At 42.7% G+C, this 16,528-nt stretch overlaps 1 protein-coding gene across 4 annotated transcripts in view; it reads left to right on the top strand.

Annotated features, from left to right (window-relative positions):
- The first annotated feature begins 490 nt into the window (after positions 1 to 490).
- LOC106576225 (muskelin) overlaps positions 491 to 16,528 on the top strand; it is a 35,039-nt gene continuing 19,001 nt past the window's right edge. For 2 of the 4 annotated variants that reach the window (XR_006760140.1, XM_045699871.1), the window contains exons 1-8: positions 491 to 600; positions 7,436 to 7,505; positions 11,440 to 11,582; positions 11,681 to 11,769; positions 11,940 to 12,049; positions 12,422 to 12,614; positions 13,007 to 13,141; positions 13,339 to 13,404. Coding sequence is in view for 3 of the 4 variants with exons in the window: in XM_045699871.1 (XP_045555827.1) it covers positions 521 to 600; positions 7,436 to 7,505; positions 11,440 to 11,582; positions 11,681 to 11,769; positions 11,940 to 12,049; positions 12,422 to 12,614; positions 13,007 to 13,141; positions 13,339 to 13,404 (886 nt within the window). In the remaining variant the exon portion in view is untranslated. The remainder of the gene's footprint in view (positions 601 to 7,435; positions 7,506 to 11,439; positions 11,583 to 11,680; positions 11,770 to 11,939; positions 12,050 to 12,421; positions 12,615 to 13,006; positions 13,142 to 13,338; positions 13,405 to 16,528) is intronic. The other 2 variants (XM_014153266.2, XM_045699872.1) reach the window with 2 other exon arrangements.

Below are 16,528 nucleotides of genomic sequence, written 5' to 3'. Positions count from 1 at the left end.
TAAAAATGTTGGGCCTATGTTAAAAATAAATAAGCAAAACCAAACACAGAAGGAAACATCAGTCCTGCCTGTGTGAGGTAATACCGGTTCCACATCTTTGAGAGATACAGTATTACAAACATATTCTAAATTATATTGATGCTGTTCATTGTCTCAACGTGGAACAAATATGAGACAAGCCTATACTCAAGCCTATGCTGAATAGCTTCAAAAAGTTGATAAACTATGTTATTTCTGCAGATTAAACAGGTGTCAGGAGAAACCTATTGCGATAACACACACAAACGCACGCACACACACACTAAGCCAAATGCATAACTAATGGCAGCAGTATGGTTGACTTGGTGCAAGTGTTCCATGCACATTTTCAGGGTCACTAATCAATATCATGTCCTCATAAATATTTTGAACAGTTTTCTCTGTTATTGAATTTGACCGACGTAACCCAACGAATTAAAGTGTGTTGTCTCTTTAAGAGCTGTCACTCGAGCCTCTGCTGCTTGTCATTTTCTGCAACAAGATGGCGGTCGTTCCAGAGAACAGAGTCCTCTCCTTCAGTGTTTTTAAATGGAGCTCTTATTCCTCCACATATTTACCAGAGTGAGTAATGCACACATACGTTGACCACATTTGTGTATTTGTTTTCGTTGCTGCAGGTCTCATTAACTGCCACAGTGCATCGAAATCGTGTCTCCACGGCCTAGCTTGACTGCGAGCTAACTACTCGAACGTTAGGCAAAGGGGATAATGTTAACTAGTTAGATTTACTCGAGTAAACAAAATGCACGCATAGCTAGATAAATGTATTATTTTTGTGTACTGTGTGACGTCTTGCCATGCACTGTAAAGCCGATACTGGTAACTATCTAACAGCTGTACTAACGACTTGGCAAAAAAAAGCTAGCTAGTTAAGTTAGCGAGCTCGCAAACTAGACGAGCATGCCACCACCACTAAGTTAACGTTAGTTGGTAGCAAAAACCGCTCATGACTTTTTATATTAGCTAGTAAGCTAAATAGGTAACTAATCATACTAGATAGCAATTTTTTTCTCCTACACTTTTTTTGTATGCGGGTTTAGTCTGATTGTTCTGTACCCGTTCGTGCAAAGCCAAAGGGTATAACTAGTTAATGTTAGCTACCTTGCTAGTATGTCTCTATGGTATTGCTTGGGTAACTTGACACCATAGGAAATGGCTGTACAGTCAGCTTATATGGACCCTATTATCCCGCTCTTTTAAAAACGCGTGGAATTGCTAGTTTCAGCACTAATTAGTTTGGAACTGACTGAAAATGTTTACTGCTTTTATACAGGCAGCCCAATTCAGATTTTTTTTCTTCTGCTAATGGGTCTTTTGTCCTTACCCACAGATTTTTCATAGCTGATCAGATTGGTCAAAAGACCCATTAGTGAGAATTGCAGCCTTGAAGACAATAGTGTCACTGCCTCTGTCACAATACCAGCCCATGATTGATGAGGAATGAGATGTTTATTTATTTGACCTTTATTTAACTAGGCAAGTCAGTTAAGAACAAATTCTTATTTTCAATGATGGCCTAGGAACAGTGTGTTAACTGCCTTGTTCAAGGGCAGAATGACAGATTTTTAAAAACGTGTCAGCTCGGGGATTTGATCTTGCAACCTTTTGGTTACTAGTCCAACGCTCTAACCACTAGGCTACCCAATCACTAGATCAGTCATCAGTAGGCCTAACTTGCTCTGGCCAATGCCAGATCAAATTAGGAACGCTGTTCAGGTCAGTCCATTTCGTTATTTAACAAGTAAAATAAGCTTATTGACCAATCAGGACTTGAATTCGACTGCACATCACTTAATAATTGAACATGTACATTTTATACGTAGTGATAACACTTACTTGTATTTCATATGTTACAGTGATTCACTGGTACGTATGCTATGATGCTGTTAACATGGCTGTATACAGGAAGTTTTCCCCCCACAAAAGGGCTTTATTATAGACAGGAATACTCGTCACTTTCATCAGGTATCCAGGTGGCTGGTCTCAGACAATCCCGCAGGTGAAGAAGCCGGATGGGGAGATCCTGGGCTGGCGTGGTTACACGTGGTCTGCAGTTGAGGCTGGTTGGACGTATTGCCAAATTCTCTAAAATGGCATTGGAGGCGACTTATGGTAGAGAAATGAACATTATCTGTCAGCAGCTCTGGTGGACATTCCTGCAATCAGCATGCAACCAGCAGAGAAAATCCCCTGCTGCCTAATATTTGTGGTTGTGCGCGCTGCAAACTCCGTTTTGATATACTTGCATAACTTTATGAGCTGGGTTGTCTGTCCAAGTAGTAAATATTCACATGCGCTCATTAGCATTTACCTAGCATCCGCTATGAGAATTCCTTAGTACTTGTTAGCATTTTGATAGCATTCTGGTAAGTACATACTTTGGGGCTTTTTTTTCTGTTTGAAAAAAATAAAAATAAACACATTTACTTGTGTGCACTACCAGTAATACCGTATATCCCAGGATGGCAGAGGCAAGGTATGGAAATCTGGACACCGCTGAACCCTGATCAATGGTCTCTGATCTGTACTACATAGAAATGCATAATTCTACACGAAGGTAGAAATAAGCAATATCATCCTTTACATATATATTTTATTCTCCACACTGGCTATTATTCTAATGAGCTCTGCTCCCAAACATGTAGAAATTTGGTTGGTTTGAACCGGACCAAATCTGATCTAATCATGGACTTCTATGTTTCACAAGTACAAGTATAGTACAGCACATTATACTGTACTCTAGTGTTTGCTACGTTACTGAATTTTACTGAACTACACTCAACTTTCTGTTGTCCAGACTGTTTTCACGCTTTTGCTTTGACAACCAGACGACAGAATAAGAAAACAAATGAGCTGAACATAAGGGAGGACAGTAGGTGACCAAACTGTGGTTTGTCTACTCTGATTAAGTAACAGTATTAAATCAAATTTGATTGGTCAAATACACATGGTTAGCAGATATTAATGTGAGTGAAGCGAAATGCTTCTAGTTCTGACTGTGCAGTAATATCTAACAAGTAATCTAACAATTTCACAACAACAACCTTATACACACAAGTGTAAAGGAATGAATAAGAATATGTATGAGTATATTACGAGTTTTAATCAGTTAATAATTCATTATCAAATGTATATCAGTAAAAACACCAACTAGCCTAATTGGTAGGTCTACCTTTACTTGTTACTAATATGAACTTTCATCCTCCCTCATGAGGGAGAGCAGGGCTCGACATTAACGCTTGTCCACTTGTCCAGGGAAAGTAAAAAAAAAAAAAAAATAGTCAGACAAGAATAATATAGTTTTAAGTTGCCCGAATGGAAAAGTAAAAGAAGAAATCACAATATCAAACAATTGGGTTACTCCGATCAGAATTGTATCAGTGTGCTCCCGATGCAATGTGTTACCCACTGTCCTACAAATCGCTGCAGAACGCATCAGAGTATAATTATTGTAGGCCTGCATTGATGGGCACGAGCTGTCCTTCAATCATGCAGTCACAAGATGCGTGTTTGAGATCAAAGCGACCCTAGACACGTGTGCACATTGTTTGATATTTATTCTTAGTGAGTTATTTACCCAGTTATAGCAGATTTTTGGTCAGCAATGAAAATCCTGGAAAAGTCATGGTGTGCATCACCTGCCTGTGCCAGTGGGCGGTTGCCAGAGGAGAGGGAGGGATTTGCGCAGCAGGTAAAATAAAGATAGAAAACCAATTGAAAACATGGTGTAGTTTGGTTGGTTATCTCACTAGTCAACTATTTAGCTATTAGCATGTATTAATGTCATGTTCGATGTCCTAAAATAACTTTCCTCCGGCCCTCGTGTATAACCGCAAATGTCCGACACGCAGTTGATAGTTGATGAAACCAATACTGCATACTCCGGTTGTACAACCGTATGTGTCTCAGCACTCAAAATTGGTTAAGATTCTCCTCTATTCATTTCCTGGACATGTAATTCTGACAGTTTAAAAAATATATATTATTGGAATATCCTAATTGACAAGTAGGTCATATGCTGTCAAGATCTCCCCTGAAGACTGAATATTTTAACCTTACAAATAGATAACCATTTAGGTTCGCTACTTCACCCGCCTTAGCCATTTGATCCCTGGTTCATTGAATGAGGGATTTCTTTTATAAAAACTTAAAGTATTTGGTTGTAATTTTAATGTTGCAGGATGGTAAACCATCCTCCATGAAATTCCAGGAAAGCTACTGGGTGTGCAGGCATTTGCTCCAGCCCTGCTCGAGCACACCACATTGTAAAATATCAGCTGCTCAACAGGACCTTGATATGCTGACTCTGGTTTGTTTGATCAGGGTTGTTTCACAAGTCTGGACACCCCAGTAGCTCTCCAGATGGAGGGTTGACGGACCACGTGTTTTATACATTAGCCTGTCAGTGCACTATTTCACTTTTTTTGGGGGGGGGGGGTTTAAGTTAATCTTTACGTCAGCAGATGTCACAAGGTGCTTATACAGAAACCCAGCCTAAAACCCCAAAGCCAGCAATGCAGATGGCTAGGAAAAACTCCCTGGAAGGCAGGAACCTAGGAAGAAACCTAGGGAGGATCCAGGCTCTGAGGGGCGGCCAGTCCTCTTCTGGCTGTGCCGGTTGGAGATTACAAGAGTGCATGGCCATTAAAGCCAGCTCAAGATGCAAGTGCCTTGGTTAAGGCCACAACGGCAAGAGATGCTGCATCAGTGACGATTTTAGCATCTAAATTTAGGTGGGGAAAAAAAAAAAGTGGGATGCATGCCAGCAAAGCCACTAAACAATATATTAATTATAACGGTGATGGTGACAAACGGTGCCCACAAACTGTTAGGACCTACATAAAGCAGTCCCAACAGCAGTCCCAACACCTTACCACCGTTACATCTGGCTACATCTGGCTATCAGCAGAGCCTTGTCTGGCAGCAAAACAGTTCATTCAGCCTCATTTACTGCCTTTAAAAAAAATAAAAACATGGCTGACTTGCTTAAACAAATGTGGTTTCTACTGACAATTAAGATGTACAAACTGTGGCATAAGGGGACGACGAGCGGATAAGAGGCAATCCGTAATTTAGATTAAGACATTCATGAGCGAGCTCGGACGGCTGTAGTCAATAACTAGTTGCTCAGCACTTTTATGTACAGAGACAGAATTCAGAACATGGGCCATTCTTAGTGTTCTCCCTGTACACCAAGTCAACCGTAGGATAAATAAAGGGGGCATATAAGCAGACAATGAAAGCTCTTACAATATTCAGTGAAATTAAGAGGTGAAAATAGACCAAATTATTGGGGTGAGGCACATGAGCTACTAACAGCTTACTACACAACATACACTTAGTGTTACTTTCTTAACTACAGTATACATATCTCCCTGGCATATTACATCATTTATGCAGCAGCATACAATACATTTTTGGACTCACCTTGTTGTGCCTTGCTCACTTGAACAGGAAGGTGGTTCGGCGGTCCTTCATGGGCAAATTTTGTCATCAAAGTCTGGCATTCTGTTTTTTTGGTGCTTTCAAGACACCTGGGAACTCGGGGAAAGAAAGTTGTGAATCATGATGATGTCAGTGATCTTCAGGTCGTAGCTCTAGAAAGAGGCCCGAGTTCCGAATTTCCCAATTCCGAGTTGAATGAAAGTTCAAAACGTATTTTCCTAGTCGTAGATCATTTTTCCAGCACATCATGCTTAATTAACAGCATGGCCAATGTTGAATGTTTATCATTTTAAACTAGGAAAAGAGACCCTTAATCTTAGACTTGGGACCCACTGCCACTCCATTGAATAGCAAGATAATGATTGCTTTGCAATGCTTGCAGTTAGCCACTGATTCCTTCCAAACCACTCATTGTTGAATTAGTGATTTCCAACTTGTCGTGTAATGTTTATCCAATCGCCGATGACCACCGATACTTTTTATGTAATTTCTCTTCATATGACAAGGATTAAAAAGGATTTTCCAGTAGGTTGTCAACTTGATTCATGATGATGATGATGATTGCCAGCTAAGATTTTGAAAGTGTGATGTTGACATGATCAGTCCAATCAAAGCTACTGTAGATAAAATGTGATTTGAAGTAATTTTATCTGTGGCCAATGACATTGAGCCTTCATGGATGGGCACTTCTAATGTAACTCTATGGCAGCACCCAAGGGGCTTGAATTTTCTAGCTCAGTGTCCCAATGAGTGACAGAATACTGAGCCAATCATGGCGCAACGCTCCGTATTTTCTGCTGGCTTTCCCCACCACCACAGAAAACACTGAGCTGGGCTGAAACACCTGCATTTTGGAGCTGTCTTACTCAAGAAAACTAAAAAGAGACCATATTTGTATGTGGTTTTATTAACTCAATATATTTATTTACATTGTTTGCAAACTGATGTGACACACATATTAATGCCAAAATAACATGCACAAAATGTGGGACTCAAAACAGGCTCTGCCCTGAATGACGGGTCGACACTGTACTGTATAATACATGGGATCAGAGAGCAGCAGCCTTCCATTGTCAATACCAGTGATAATAATGAATGTTATTTTGCATAGTGGTTCCTTGCATCATACAACACCATTTTAGGGTGGGGGCGGGGCAAGTGACTTGAGCTTTTGGACAAGTTCAAAAAAGCTTCTAATTTCTCTTCTGGGCTTGACATGAATTTTTTTTGACATATCTTAAAGATATGTGGGTTTTTGGTAACAGAATTACAAGTTATTTATATATATAATATATAAAGTTCTTAACTTCACTATTATTGTGTTTTGATGTATTTCTAATACCTTTTTAAAGACATGCTCCGGTACTTTGGCCACTATTTAAAGCTGCACCATTTTCCCCCACGTGGGCCAGCCCCCTAGCAATTAGTTAAACCAATGAGCTTCAGCCCCTCGCCATAAGAGAGACAGCTAGCAAGATACACAAGATGCCCACACAGCAGAGCGAGTGAGAGCGCAGTGACGTGGTGCACATACAGTATCATCACATGTGATGTAGTTTGCAATTTTCGGGGACCAATTTTCAGAACTACTGGCTAAAAACTATACAAAAGTACCAGTGAATCCATTAGACTTTTTCTGGTAGATATTTTGTAAGACCCCTTTTCCTTCTGTTTGACCAGAAATCAAGGTTCAATTTTCTGATGGAAAATGGATAAAAAATGTATCTATGCCTTTATTTCCCCAAAATATACACTCTTAGCTTTTATTTGACTCCCAATTTGATATGCTGTTATGACTCCCAATTTGATATGCTGTTATGAACTCCCTGCACATGTGGTGCTCATGGGTCCTTTTACATGGATATTACCCTATCCCTTTGCTCACAACAAATGATGGTTGGATGTTGGCTGAAACATGTCCTTTCTCCCATATTTCCCTTTCTGTGTGTAGAAACATCTTGGTGGACAAACCCAATGACCAGTCCTCCAGGTGGTCGTCTGAGAGCAACTACCCTCCACAGGTAACGTCTGCTGTGCCCAGCCCACATAAACACCTGTCTCATACTCAGGCCTACCTGTCACTCACACACCTTCCATGCCTTGTGCCTTACCTGTCTTGGAATGGGGCTCTTCCGTAGAGGGTCTGTGCCCAGTTGCATACAACATCCGTTTTCTCAATTCACTGGTGGCTGCTAAATAGTAGCGCCTAATAGAGGGGTTGGTTGTTTAGCAACAAAACCGACGCGCGTTGGCTTAGATTGTTGACAATATGTAAACTATATTTTGTCTCCAGCATTTATTGAAAACATAAATACATTTGCACAATGAGCACTTCTTGTCTCAAATACATCTTTACACTTGTCTGTTAGCTAGCTAGTGAATTTTAGCCTCTTTAGCATTGACATGAAATCAGCCAAAACAAGGCATGGTATAGTTAAAGAAATATTAAACTAGTTGAAACGAGTCACTTACGATGCCCCACATGGCAGTTTCTTGTCATTGTTGGTAGCTATCTGGCCATCCAGAATCATAAAATCCACGGACTTCTGCCCCATAGAAGCGTGCGTAGTCAGCTAACATATCTTTAGTATGCACGTCTTGACCCCAATGACTTGCACTTGCACTTTTGTGAGTAGGAAGTGGCCCAGCATAGCGTGTTTGACTGTCTTGTGGTTGCGGGCAGAGGAAATTGAAACTTTGTTTTTGCAGTAAGAGGAAACTAAGTTAACCACCCAAGCTAGACATTCAATTGTGGCAGAGGCAAAACTCCACTGCATCTGTTTACGTCAAATACGTTTCACTCTCTAAAAATGTTGAACTCTCATCAATCGCTTTTATCTTTTCAAAGAGACTGAGGTTGTTGAGAGGTAGAGCCTTGAAAATAATTATACTGAACAAATGATAAAGCCATAAATGAAGCCTGAGTCCTTTCATATAAATGTTTTATAATGGTTTCTATGGCAACAAGAATCGACAAAGCATTGAGATACGGGTCTTTCATTAGCAAGTGTGCCATGTTTTTAGGTGACAGGACTGTTTTGAAAAAGCAAGATCGATATACCCAAGCCTAGGAATAATCCCTCTGTGTTAAATGTACCCTAGGCGATTACCTAATGAGATGCAATATATCTGCCTTATTACTGATGAAAACTGTTGAAGATGGAATTGTATCAGAAGACCCATTAGTAAGCCTAGCAGATCCACTCTGGTAGTGGATGGTTATTGCTCACTCACACAGCCATTTAAACCTACAGGATTTGTAGAAACATGGGTCTCAAGGGATTGTGGGTTGCCTGGTTTCCGGAAAGCAGATTTAATCAATGTTCTATCTGTACTGCTCTATCCCCTCTCTCCCAGAGGGTTCAACCCGGTGCCCTGTCCTGTCGGCAGCAGATATGCCCAGGCTAGTTACCACTACAGTGACCTGTGAACATGGCAAATCAAATCAAATTGTATTAGTCATATGCGCCGAATACAACAGGTATTCACCTTACAGTGAAATGCTTACTTACGAGCCCCTAACCGACAGTGCAGTTTAAAAAAAATATGGCTAAGAATAAGAGATACAAGTAATTTAGGAGGAGCAGTAAAAAAATAACTAATATACATGCATACATGCACACACACACGGGGGTGCCGATACAGAGTCAATGTGCGGGAGCACCGGTTAGTTGAGGTAGTATGTACATGTAGGTAGAGCTAGTTAAAGTGACTAGGGGGGGGCAGGCAAGCAATGTGAATAGTCTGGGTACCCATTTGACTAGATGTTCAGGAGTCTTATGGCTTGGGGGTAGAAGTTGTTTAGAAGCCTCTTGGACCTAGACTTGGCGCTCCGGTATCGCTTGCCGTGTGGTAGCAGCGAGAACAGTCTATGACTAGAGTGGCTGGAGTCTAACATTTTTCAGGGCCTTCTTCTGACACAGCCTGGTATAGAGCTCCTGGATGGCAGGAAGCTTGGCCGCAGGGATGTACTGGGCCGTTCGCACTACCCTCTGTAGTGCCTTGCGGTTGGAGGCCGAGCAGTTGCCATACCAGGCAGTGATGCAACCAGGCAGGATGCTCTCGACAGTGCAGCTGTAGAACCTTTTGAGGATCTGAGGACCCATGCCAAGTCTTTTCAGTCTCCTGAGGGGGAATAGGTTTTGTTGTGCCTGCTTCATGACTGTCATGGTGTGCTTAGACCATGTTAGTTTGTTGGTGATGTGGACACCAACGAACTTGAAGCTCTCAACCTGCTCCACTGCAGCCCTGTCAATGAGAATGGGGGCGTGCTTGGTCCTCTTTTTCCTGTAGTCCACAATCATCTCCTTTGTCTTGATCACATTGAGGGAGAGGTTGTTGTCCTGGCACCACACGGCCAGGTCTCTGACGACCTCCCTATAGGCTGTCTCGTTGTTGTCGGTGATCAGGCCTACCACTGTTGTCATCGGCAGATTTAATGATGGTGTTGGAGTCGTGCTTGGCCATGCAGTCATGAGTGAACAGGAACTACAGGAGGGGGCTGAGCATGCACCCCTGAGGGGCCCCTGTGTTGAGGATCAGCGTGTCGGATGTGTTGTTACCTACCCTTACCACCTGGGGGTGGCCTGTCAGGAAGTCCAGGATCCAGTTGCAGAGGGAGGTGTTTAGTCCCAGGGTCCTTAGCTTATTGATGAGTTTTGAGGGCACTCTGGTGTTGAACGCTGAGCTGTAGTCAATCAATAGCATTCTCATATAGGTGTTCCTTCTGTCCAGGTGGGAAAGGGCAGTGTTGAGTGCAATACAGACTGCATCATCTGTGGATCTGTTGGGGCGGTATGCAAATTGGAGTGGGTCTAGGGTTTCTGGGATGATGGTGTTGATGTGAGCCATGACCGGCCTTTCAAAGCACTTCATGGCTACAGATTTGAGTGCTATGCGTTGGTAGTCATTTAGGCAGGTTACCTTAGTGTTCTTGGGCACAGGCACTATGGTGGTCTGCTTAAAACATGTTGGCATTACAGACTCGGACAGGGAGAGGTTGAAAATGTCAGTGAAGACACTTGCTAGTTGGTCAGCGCATGCTCGCAGTACGCGTCCTGGTAATCCGTCTGGCCCTGCGGCCTTGTGAATGTTGACCTGTCTAAAGGTCTTACTCACATCGGCTGCGGAGCGCATGATCACACAGTCATCCGGTACAGCTGGTCCTCTCATGCATGTTTCAGTGTTATTTGCCTCGAAGTGAGCATATAAGTAGTTTAGCTTGTCCGATAGGCTCGTGTCACTGGCAGCTCTCATAGTCTGTAATGGTTTGCAGGCCCTGCCACATCTGGCGAGCGTCAGAGCCGGTGTAGTAAGACTCTATCTTAGTCCTCTATTGACGCTTTGCCTGTTTGATGGTTCGTCGGAGTGCATAGCGTTTCTTATAAGCTTCCGGGTTAGAGTCCCGCTCCTTGAAAGCGGTAGCTCTAGCCTTTAGCTCAGTGCGGATGCTGCCTGTAATCCATGGTTTCTGGTTGGGGTATGTACGTACGGTCACTGTGGGATGACGTCATCGATGCACTTATTGATGAAGCCAATGACAGATGTGGTGTACTCCTCAATGCCATTGGAGGAATCCCGGAACATATTCCAGTCTGTGCTAGCAAAACAGTCCTGTAGCTTAGCATCTGCTTCATCTGACCGCTTTTTTTATTGATCAAGTCACTGGTGCTTCCTGCTTTAATTTTTGCTTGTAAGCAGGAATCAGGAGGATAGAGTTATGGTCAGATTTGCCAAATGGAGGGAGAGCTTTGTCCCATAGTTTGACTGTGCAGCAGCTCGTATACACAGCATTTCTCCTCTGCTCTCTGTGCCATCTGCAGTGTTGTGAAACATGTTCAGAGAGCAGTAGAATGAAAACTGCAGTGTCATGTGTTGATAATATAGATCGGACACTGCATTATGAATTATTGTGAGAGACCGCTGATCAGATTTTCCCCTCTATTTTCCCTCCAGTACTTAATGTTGAAATTGGAAAGGCCTGCGATCGTTCAGAGCATCACCTTTGGGAAGTATGAGAAGACTCACGTGTGTAACCTGAAGAAGTTCAAAGTGTTTGGTGGGATGAGTGAAGAGAACATGACAGAACTCCTTTCCAGGTGAGAACAGAGGGACAGTGAAGTGTACTTTACTGTATAATTAACCTGCCTTACTGTCTGTACCATATTTATTTAATGTATCTTCTATTCCTCTGCAGTGGCCTAAAGAATGACTACAACAAGGAGACCTTCACCTTGAAGCACAAGATTGACGAACAGATGTTTCCCTGCAGATTTGTTAAAATAGGTGAGTTTGGAAATGGAATGGGCCCAAGGCTTGGGCTTACGTGTTGTACAGACTCTGTCCAGCTTGAAAATTATTGGAGTGAAGGGATGCTACACGGCTGGAGATGGAAAAAAATCAAAATGGCGAAATAGTTGATTTAAATTATAGACCGTTCTCTCTGTCTCTCTCAGTGCCTCTGATGTCTTGGGGGCCCAGTTTTAACTTCAGTATCTGGTACATTGAGCTACATGGCATAGAGGAACCTGACTTAGTGCAGCCCTGCCTTAACTGGTACAGCAAGGTGAGCCTGCCTCTGAGACGCACACACTCACATACACAGTTGGGGTTAAGGGAGAGAATCCGTCTGAGTGGGTTACTTAAGCAATAAGGCCAGAGAGGGTGTGGTATTTGCAGAGTGCCTGGATACAGCCCTTAGCTGTGGTATATTGGCCATGTACTACAAACTCCAGAGGTGCATTATTGATATTATAAACTGGTTACCAATGTAATTAGACCGGTAACAATAATATTTTGTCATACCTATGGTATACGGTCTGATATACCACAGCTTTCAGCCAATCAGCATTCAGGGCTCGAACCACCTAGTTTATAATATGAAGTGTAACATTTGTGATGAAAAACATTGATCAAATATGGAGCTGTATTCCTCTAGTACCGGGAACAGGAAGCGATCCGCCTGTGCCTGAAGCACTTCCGGCAGCATAACTACACAGAGGCCTTTGAGTCGCTGCAGAAGAAGACTCGCATCGCGTTGGAACACCAAATGCTGACACACCTCCACGACCGCCTGGTACTCCGGGGAGACTTTGATGCCTGTGAGGAGCTCATCGACAAAGCTGTCAAAGGTCCTGACACCCACACCTCCTCAGAAAGACCGATGGGGGCTGGACCTACTGCCCTGTACACATCAACTGCAATACAACTACATGACCTCAATCATCCTACTAACTACAGACCTCTACCATCCCATGACTGAGAACTTAATTCCTAGTTCGGCTTATATTTAGCTCATGAATTCAGTGGATACCATAGCGATTCATTATTTACACTATAGATCCATTTATCTGTACATTACTTTTTCATTTTATCAGATTGATTTGCAACCACAGGGCATGGCAATGCCATCCTGACATCATGCTTTCTTTTTGAGATCGAAAAGGTAACAAAACTATTCACTTCTATCTCCTGGCTAAAATAATCTGGACAATCTTCCTGTGTTTGACATTTTCCTCTGTAGACGGTTTATTTAACCAGTACATCAGCCAGCAAGAGTACAAGCCAAGATGGAGTCAGATCATCCCCAAGAGTAACAAAGGTACAGCCTCGCAAGAGCCAAGCCCAGATGACATGAACAGTGAGACAAACTACTCAAGTAGGAAAATGTTTTCTCATTAACAAAATGCTCTGGTACGCTGTACACTACCGGTCTATAGCGATTAATTCATGTTTTTCCCCGTCCCCCTTTCTCTTCTGCTCCTTTCCCATTTTCCTTCAACACTCCATCCCTCTCCTACATTTTTTTTCCCTTAACCCAATTCTCGCGCTCTCCCGCTCCATCGCTCTCTCCAGGTAATGAGGATGACAACAGACCAGGGATGAGGGGAGGTCATCAGATGGTCATTGACGTTCAGACAGGTGAGGCATGCTAGCTAACACCACACCTAGACCACACCCCCTATGTCACTTATTACTTCAACTGGAATTCTCCTCTTCCAAGTGTTTTATTTAACTACAGCGGAAATTGACGTTTAGGTTCCACCTCCGAAGCGTGACGCAGGCTGCTAATACATATTCACGAATTGGGGATGGGAACGCCGTGGGTGCTTTCCACGTGGAGTGGACAAATAACAACAAGTAGGGCACCGACAGCTGTCAGTGTAGCTAGCTTGCATGCTAACCTTATCTTGCTAACTAATATTACCCGTTGCTACGCTGTATTCAAAATATTAGCCAGCTAGGCTATGGCTGATTTTGGAGTTGGATTTGTCATAAGCATGTAGGGAAAACTTCGCCACAGATGGATAGGGGAAACCAGTCCACAGTTTTGGCATCGTCCATAAATTGTGACTGGGAATCTGTCATAGAAATGGGAAGAATGATATGAGGCTCCGGTAATATGGATAGCCTAACTATCAGGGTCGCAACTTTCACTGGGGACGCCCCCCCCCCCTCCCCATTCTGAAATTGCATTTTTGTTCCCCCCAGTTTTATCATTGGAATGTGATACAAAATTAGACAAAGGTGTGCTTTAGGACCATGCGGGCGCCTCCGAGTGGTCGAGTAGGCTGCTTTGGAGTGTTTCTCCAACTGGATAAGACCAAAGTTGCGCCCCTGCTAACTATTGAACGGTTTGGACTAGACGTGCATTTTTCTACATTGTAATGGACACGGTGAAACCTTTGTTAGGCTTATGCCATAGTTCTCACAGCTAGTGGAGGTGAAATGATAGGCTGCAATGACTGCGTTCCGCAAATGATATGTAACACACCCTGAGCGCATCGGACACAAAACACTAATATTTGATGTAACAACAGCACAAACTAGATAAACAAGTTTGTGGACACTTTTGATTTTTAGCTGCACCAATCAAAGTAGTGGAGCGTGTTCAAAACCATTCATCTTGGTGGGGGGGCGTGGTTCCAAAATGCAATCTTATCACACACAATTTTAAATAAGTGCAACTTGACAAATTATCCAATGAATTATGATAATTTGCTGGTAACAAAAATGGAGGTGCAAAAACAAATTTTCGCCCCCTATTTTAATTTGCACCATGGCTCAGGCAGCAAAGTGTAGGCTACGGTTAAAAGCTGTAGCCAGAGAAGGAAGAGGATGCGAGACACCCCACTCACTGTTTTTTTTTTCTGGTTCAGTGAACGTCATTGAAGTAAGTAGACCAGACCCAGCTGCTATTGCATTGGTGTCTGTGGGAGACCCAACCCATCAACTAGACCGGAACTGACAATGTTTTTCAATGGTAAACGGCCTGAGTGAACTCTATTTATCCGCCATCTTTGCTGTAGCCAAATATTCTCTATTATATTGCTCAGCTTAGTTGCGACTTTGCAGGTGTTTCTGATTTAATAAACAATGCCATGCTGGTGGGTGGTACCATTTGATGTAAAACCCAGCCCTGAAATGAAATGTAGGCTAAAAAGAATTTGCACATCATTTCATAGGAAAAGACATGGCATTGGCATGAAGTTGCACGCAGTGGGCAGTTCGGGGTTGTCACTTCAAGCCCAAATATATTCTACTTTGACTTAAACAATTACTTATTGACTTAAATCGTTGTGTAACATCGTGGGTAAACTCTGGCCATCGTCTTTCAGTGGATTTCTACTGCTGTAGGCGTGTAAGGCATATAGTATCGCCTTTTAAAGCTGTTTTGCAGAAGACAGTGGTTATTTTAGTGCTCTGTAATGTTTTGGTGGCTTACTCGCCTGCAGGCATTTGTAAAGACAAAGGCTTGTATTGTGCGCGTGTGTATACAGGCTGTGAGAAGCCTTGCATCTTGTTGGTCTGTCTCTCAGGCCCCCAGACACTGAGAACTGTGTTGTTGGCCAATCCAGATGACCTAGAGTAACCCCCCCCCCCCCCCCCCCCACAAAGAACCTACAAAAACCTCCACAGTCTGCACGCCATGCAGACATTACCCCTGTGTGCTGCTCTGCTGATTTGCCATGGTTACGGCCCATTGAACCTGTCCACCGCTGTGTTAATAAAGCACTCATGCTACCCAATTCACAGGTTCTTCAAGACTTATGGAATGGAACTCTGTTCTTACTGCAATTGAAGTGATGATTTCCCCCAAAATTCTCATGATTGCACTCAGTATGTAGTCTAAGTGTTTATCTTGAATAGCCTTTTTCTACTCGTTAACCCTTTACACTTGTGGGACTTAGCCTCTATGGATACGGCTACATTGAAATGTTTGAAGAAACATACAGTTGAAGTCGGAAGTTTACATACACTTAGGTTGGCGTCATTAAAACTCGTTTTTCAACCACTCCACACATTTCTTGTTAACAATATATAGTTTTGGAAAGTCGGTTAGGACATCTACGTTCTGCATGGCACAAGTAATTTTTCCAACAATTGTTTACAGACAGATTATTTAACTTATCATTCACTGTATGACAATTCCAGAAGTTTTACACACACTAAGTTGACTGTGCCTTTAAACAGCTTGGAAAATTGCAGAAAATGTCCTGGCTTTAGAAGCTCCTGATGGGCTAATTTACATCATTTGAGTCAATTGGAGGTGTACCTGTGGATATATTTCAAGGCCTACCTTCAAACTCAGTGCCTCTTTGCTTGACATCATGGGAAAATCAAGAAATCAGCCAAGACCTCATTAAAAATAAATGTAGACCTCCACAAGTCTGGTTCATCTTGGGAACAATTTCCAAACACCTGAAGGTACCACGTTCATCTGTACAAACAATATTACGCAAGTATAAACATCATGGGACCACGCAGCCGTTATACCGCTCAGGAAGGAGACGCGTTCTGTCTCCTAGAGATGAACGTACTTTGGTGCGAAAAGTGCAAATCAATCCTAGAACAACAGCAAAGGACCTTGTGAAGATGCTAGAGGAAACGGGTACAAAAGTATCTATATCCACAGTAAAACGAGTCCTATATCGCCATAACCTGAAAGGCCGCTCAGCAAGGAAGAAGCCACTGCTCCAAAACCGCCATAAAAAAGCCAAACTACGGTTTTCAACTGCACATGGGGACAACGATCATACTTTTT

The sequence above is a fragment of the Salmo salar genome, chromosome ssa17 (assembly GCF_905237065.1).
Source record: "Salmo salar chromosome ssa17, Ssal_v3.1, whole genome shotgun sequence".
NCBI classification, from domain to species: Eukaryota; Metazoa; Chordata; class Actinopteri; order Salmoniformes; family Salmonidae; genus Salmo; species Salmo salar.
The sequence above is the reverse complement of the archived record's forward strand: the minus strand, read 5'-3'. Positions and strand labels throughout refer to the sequence as shown.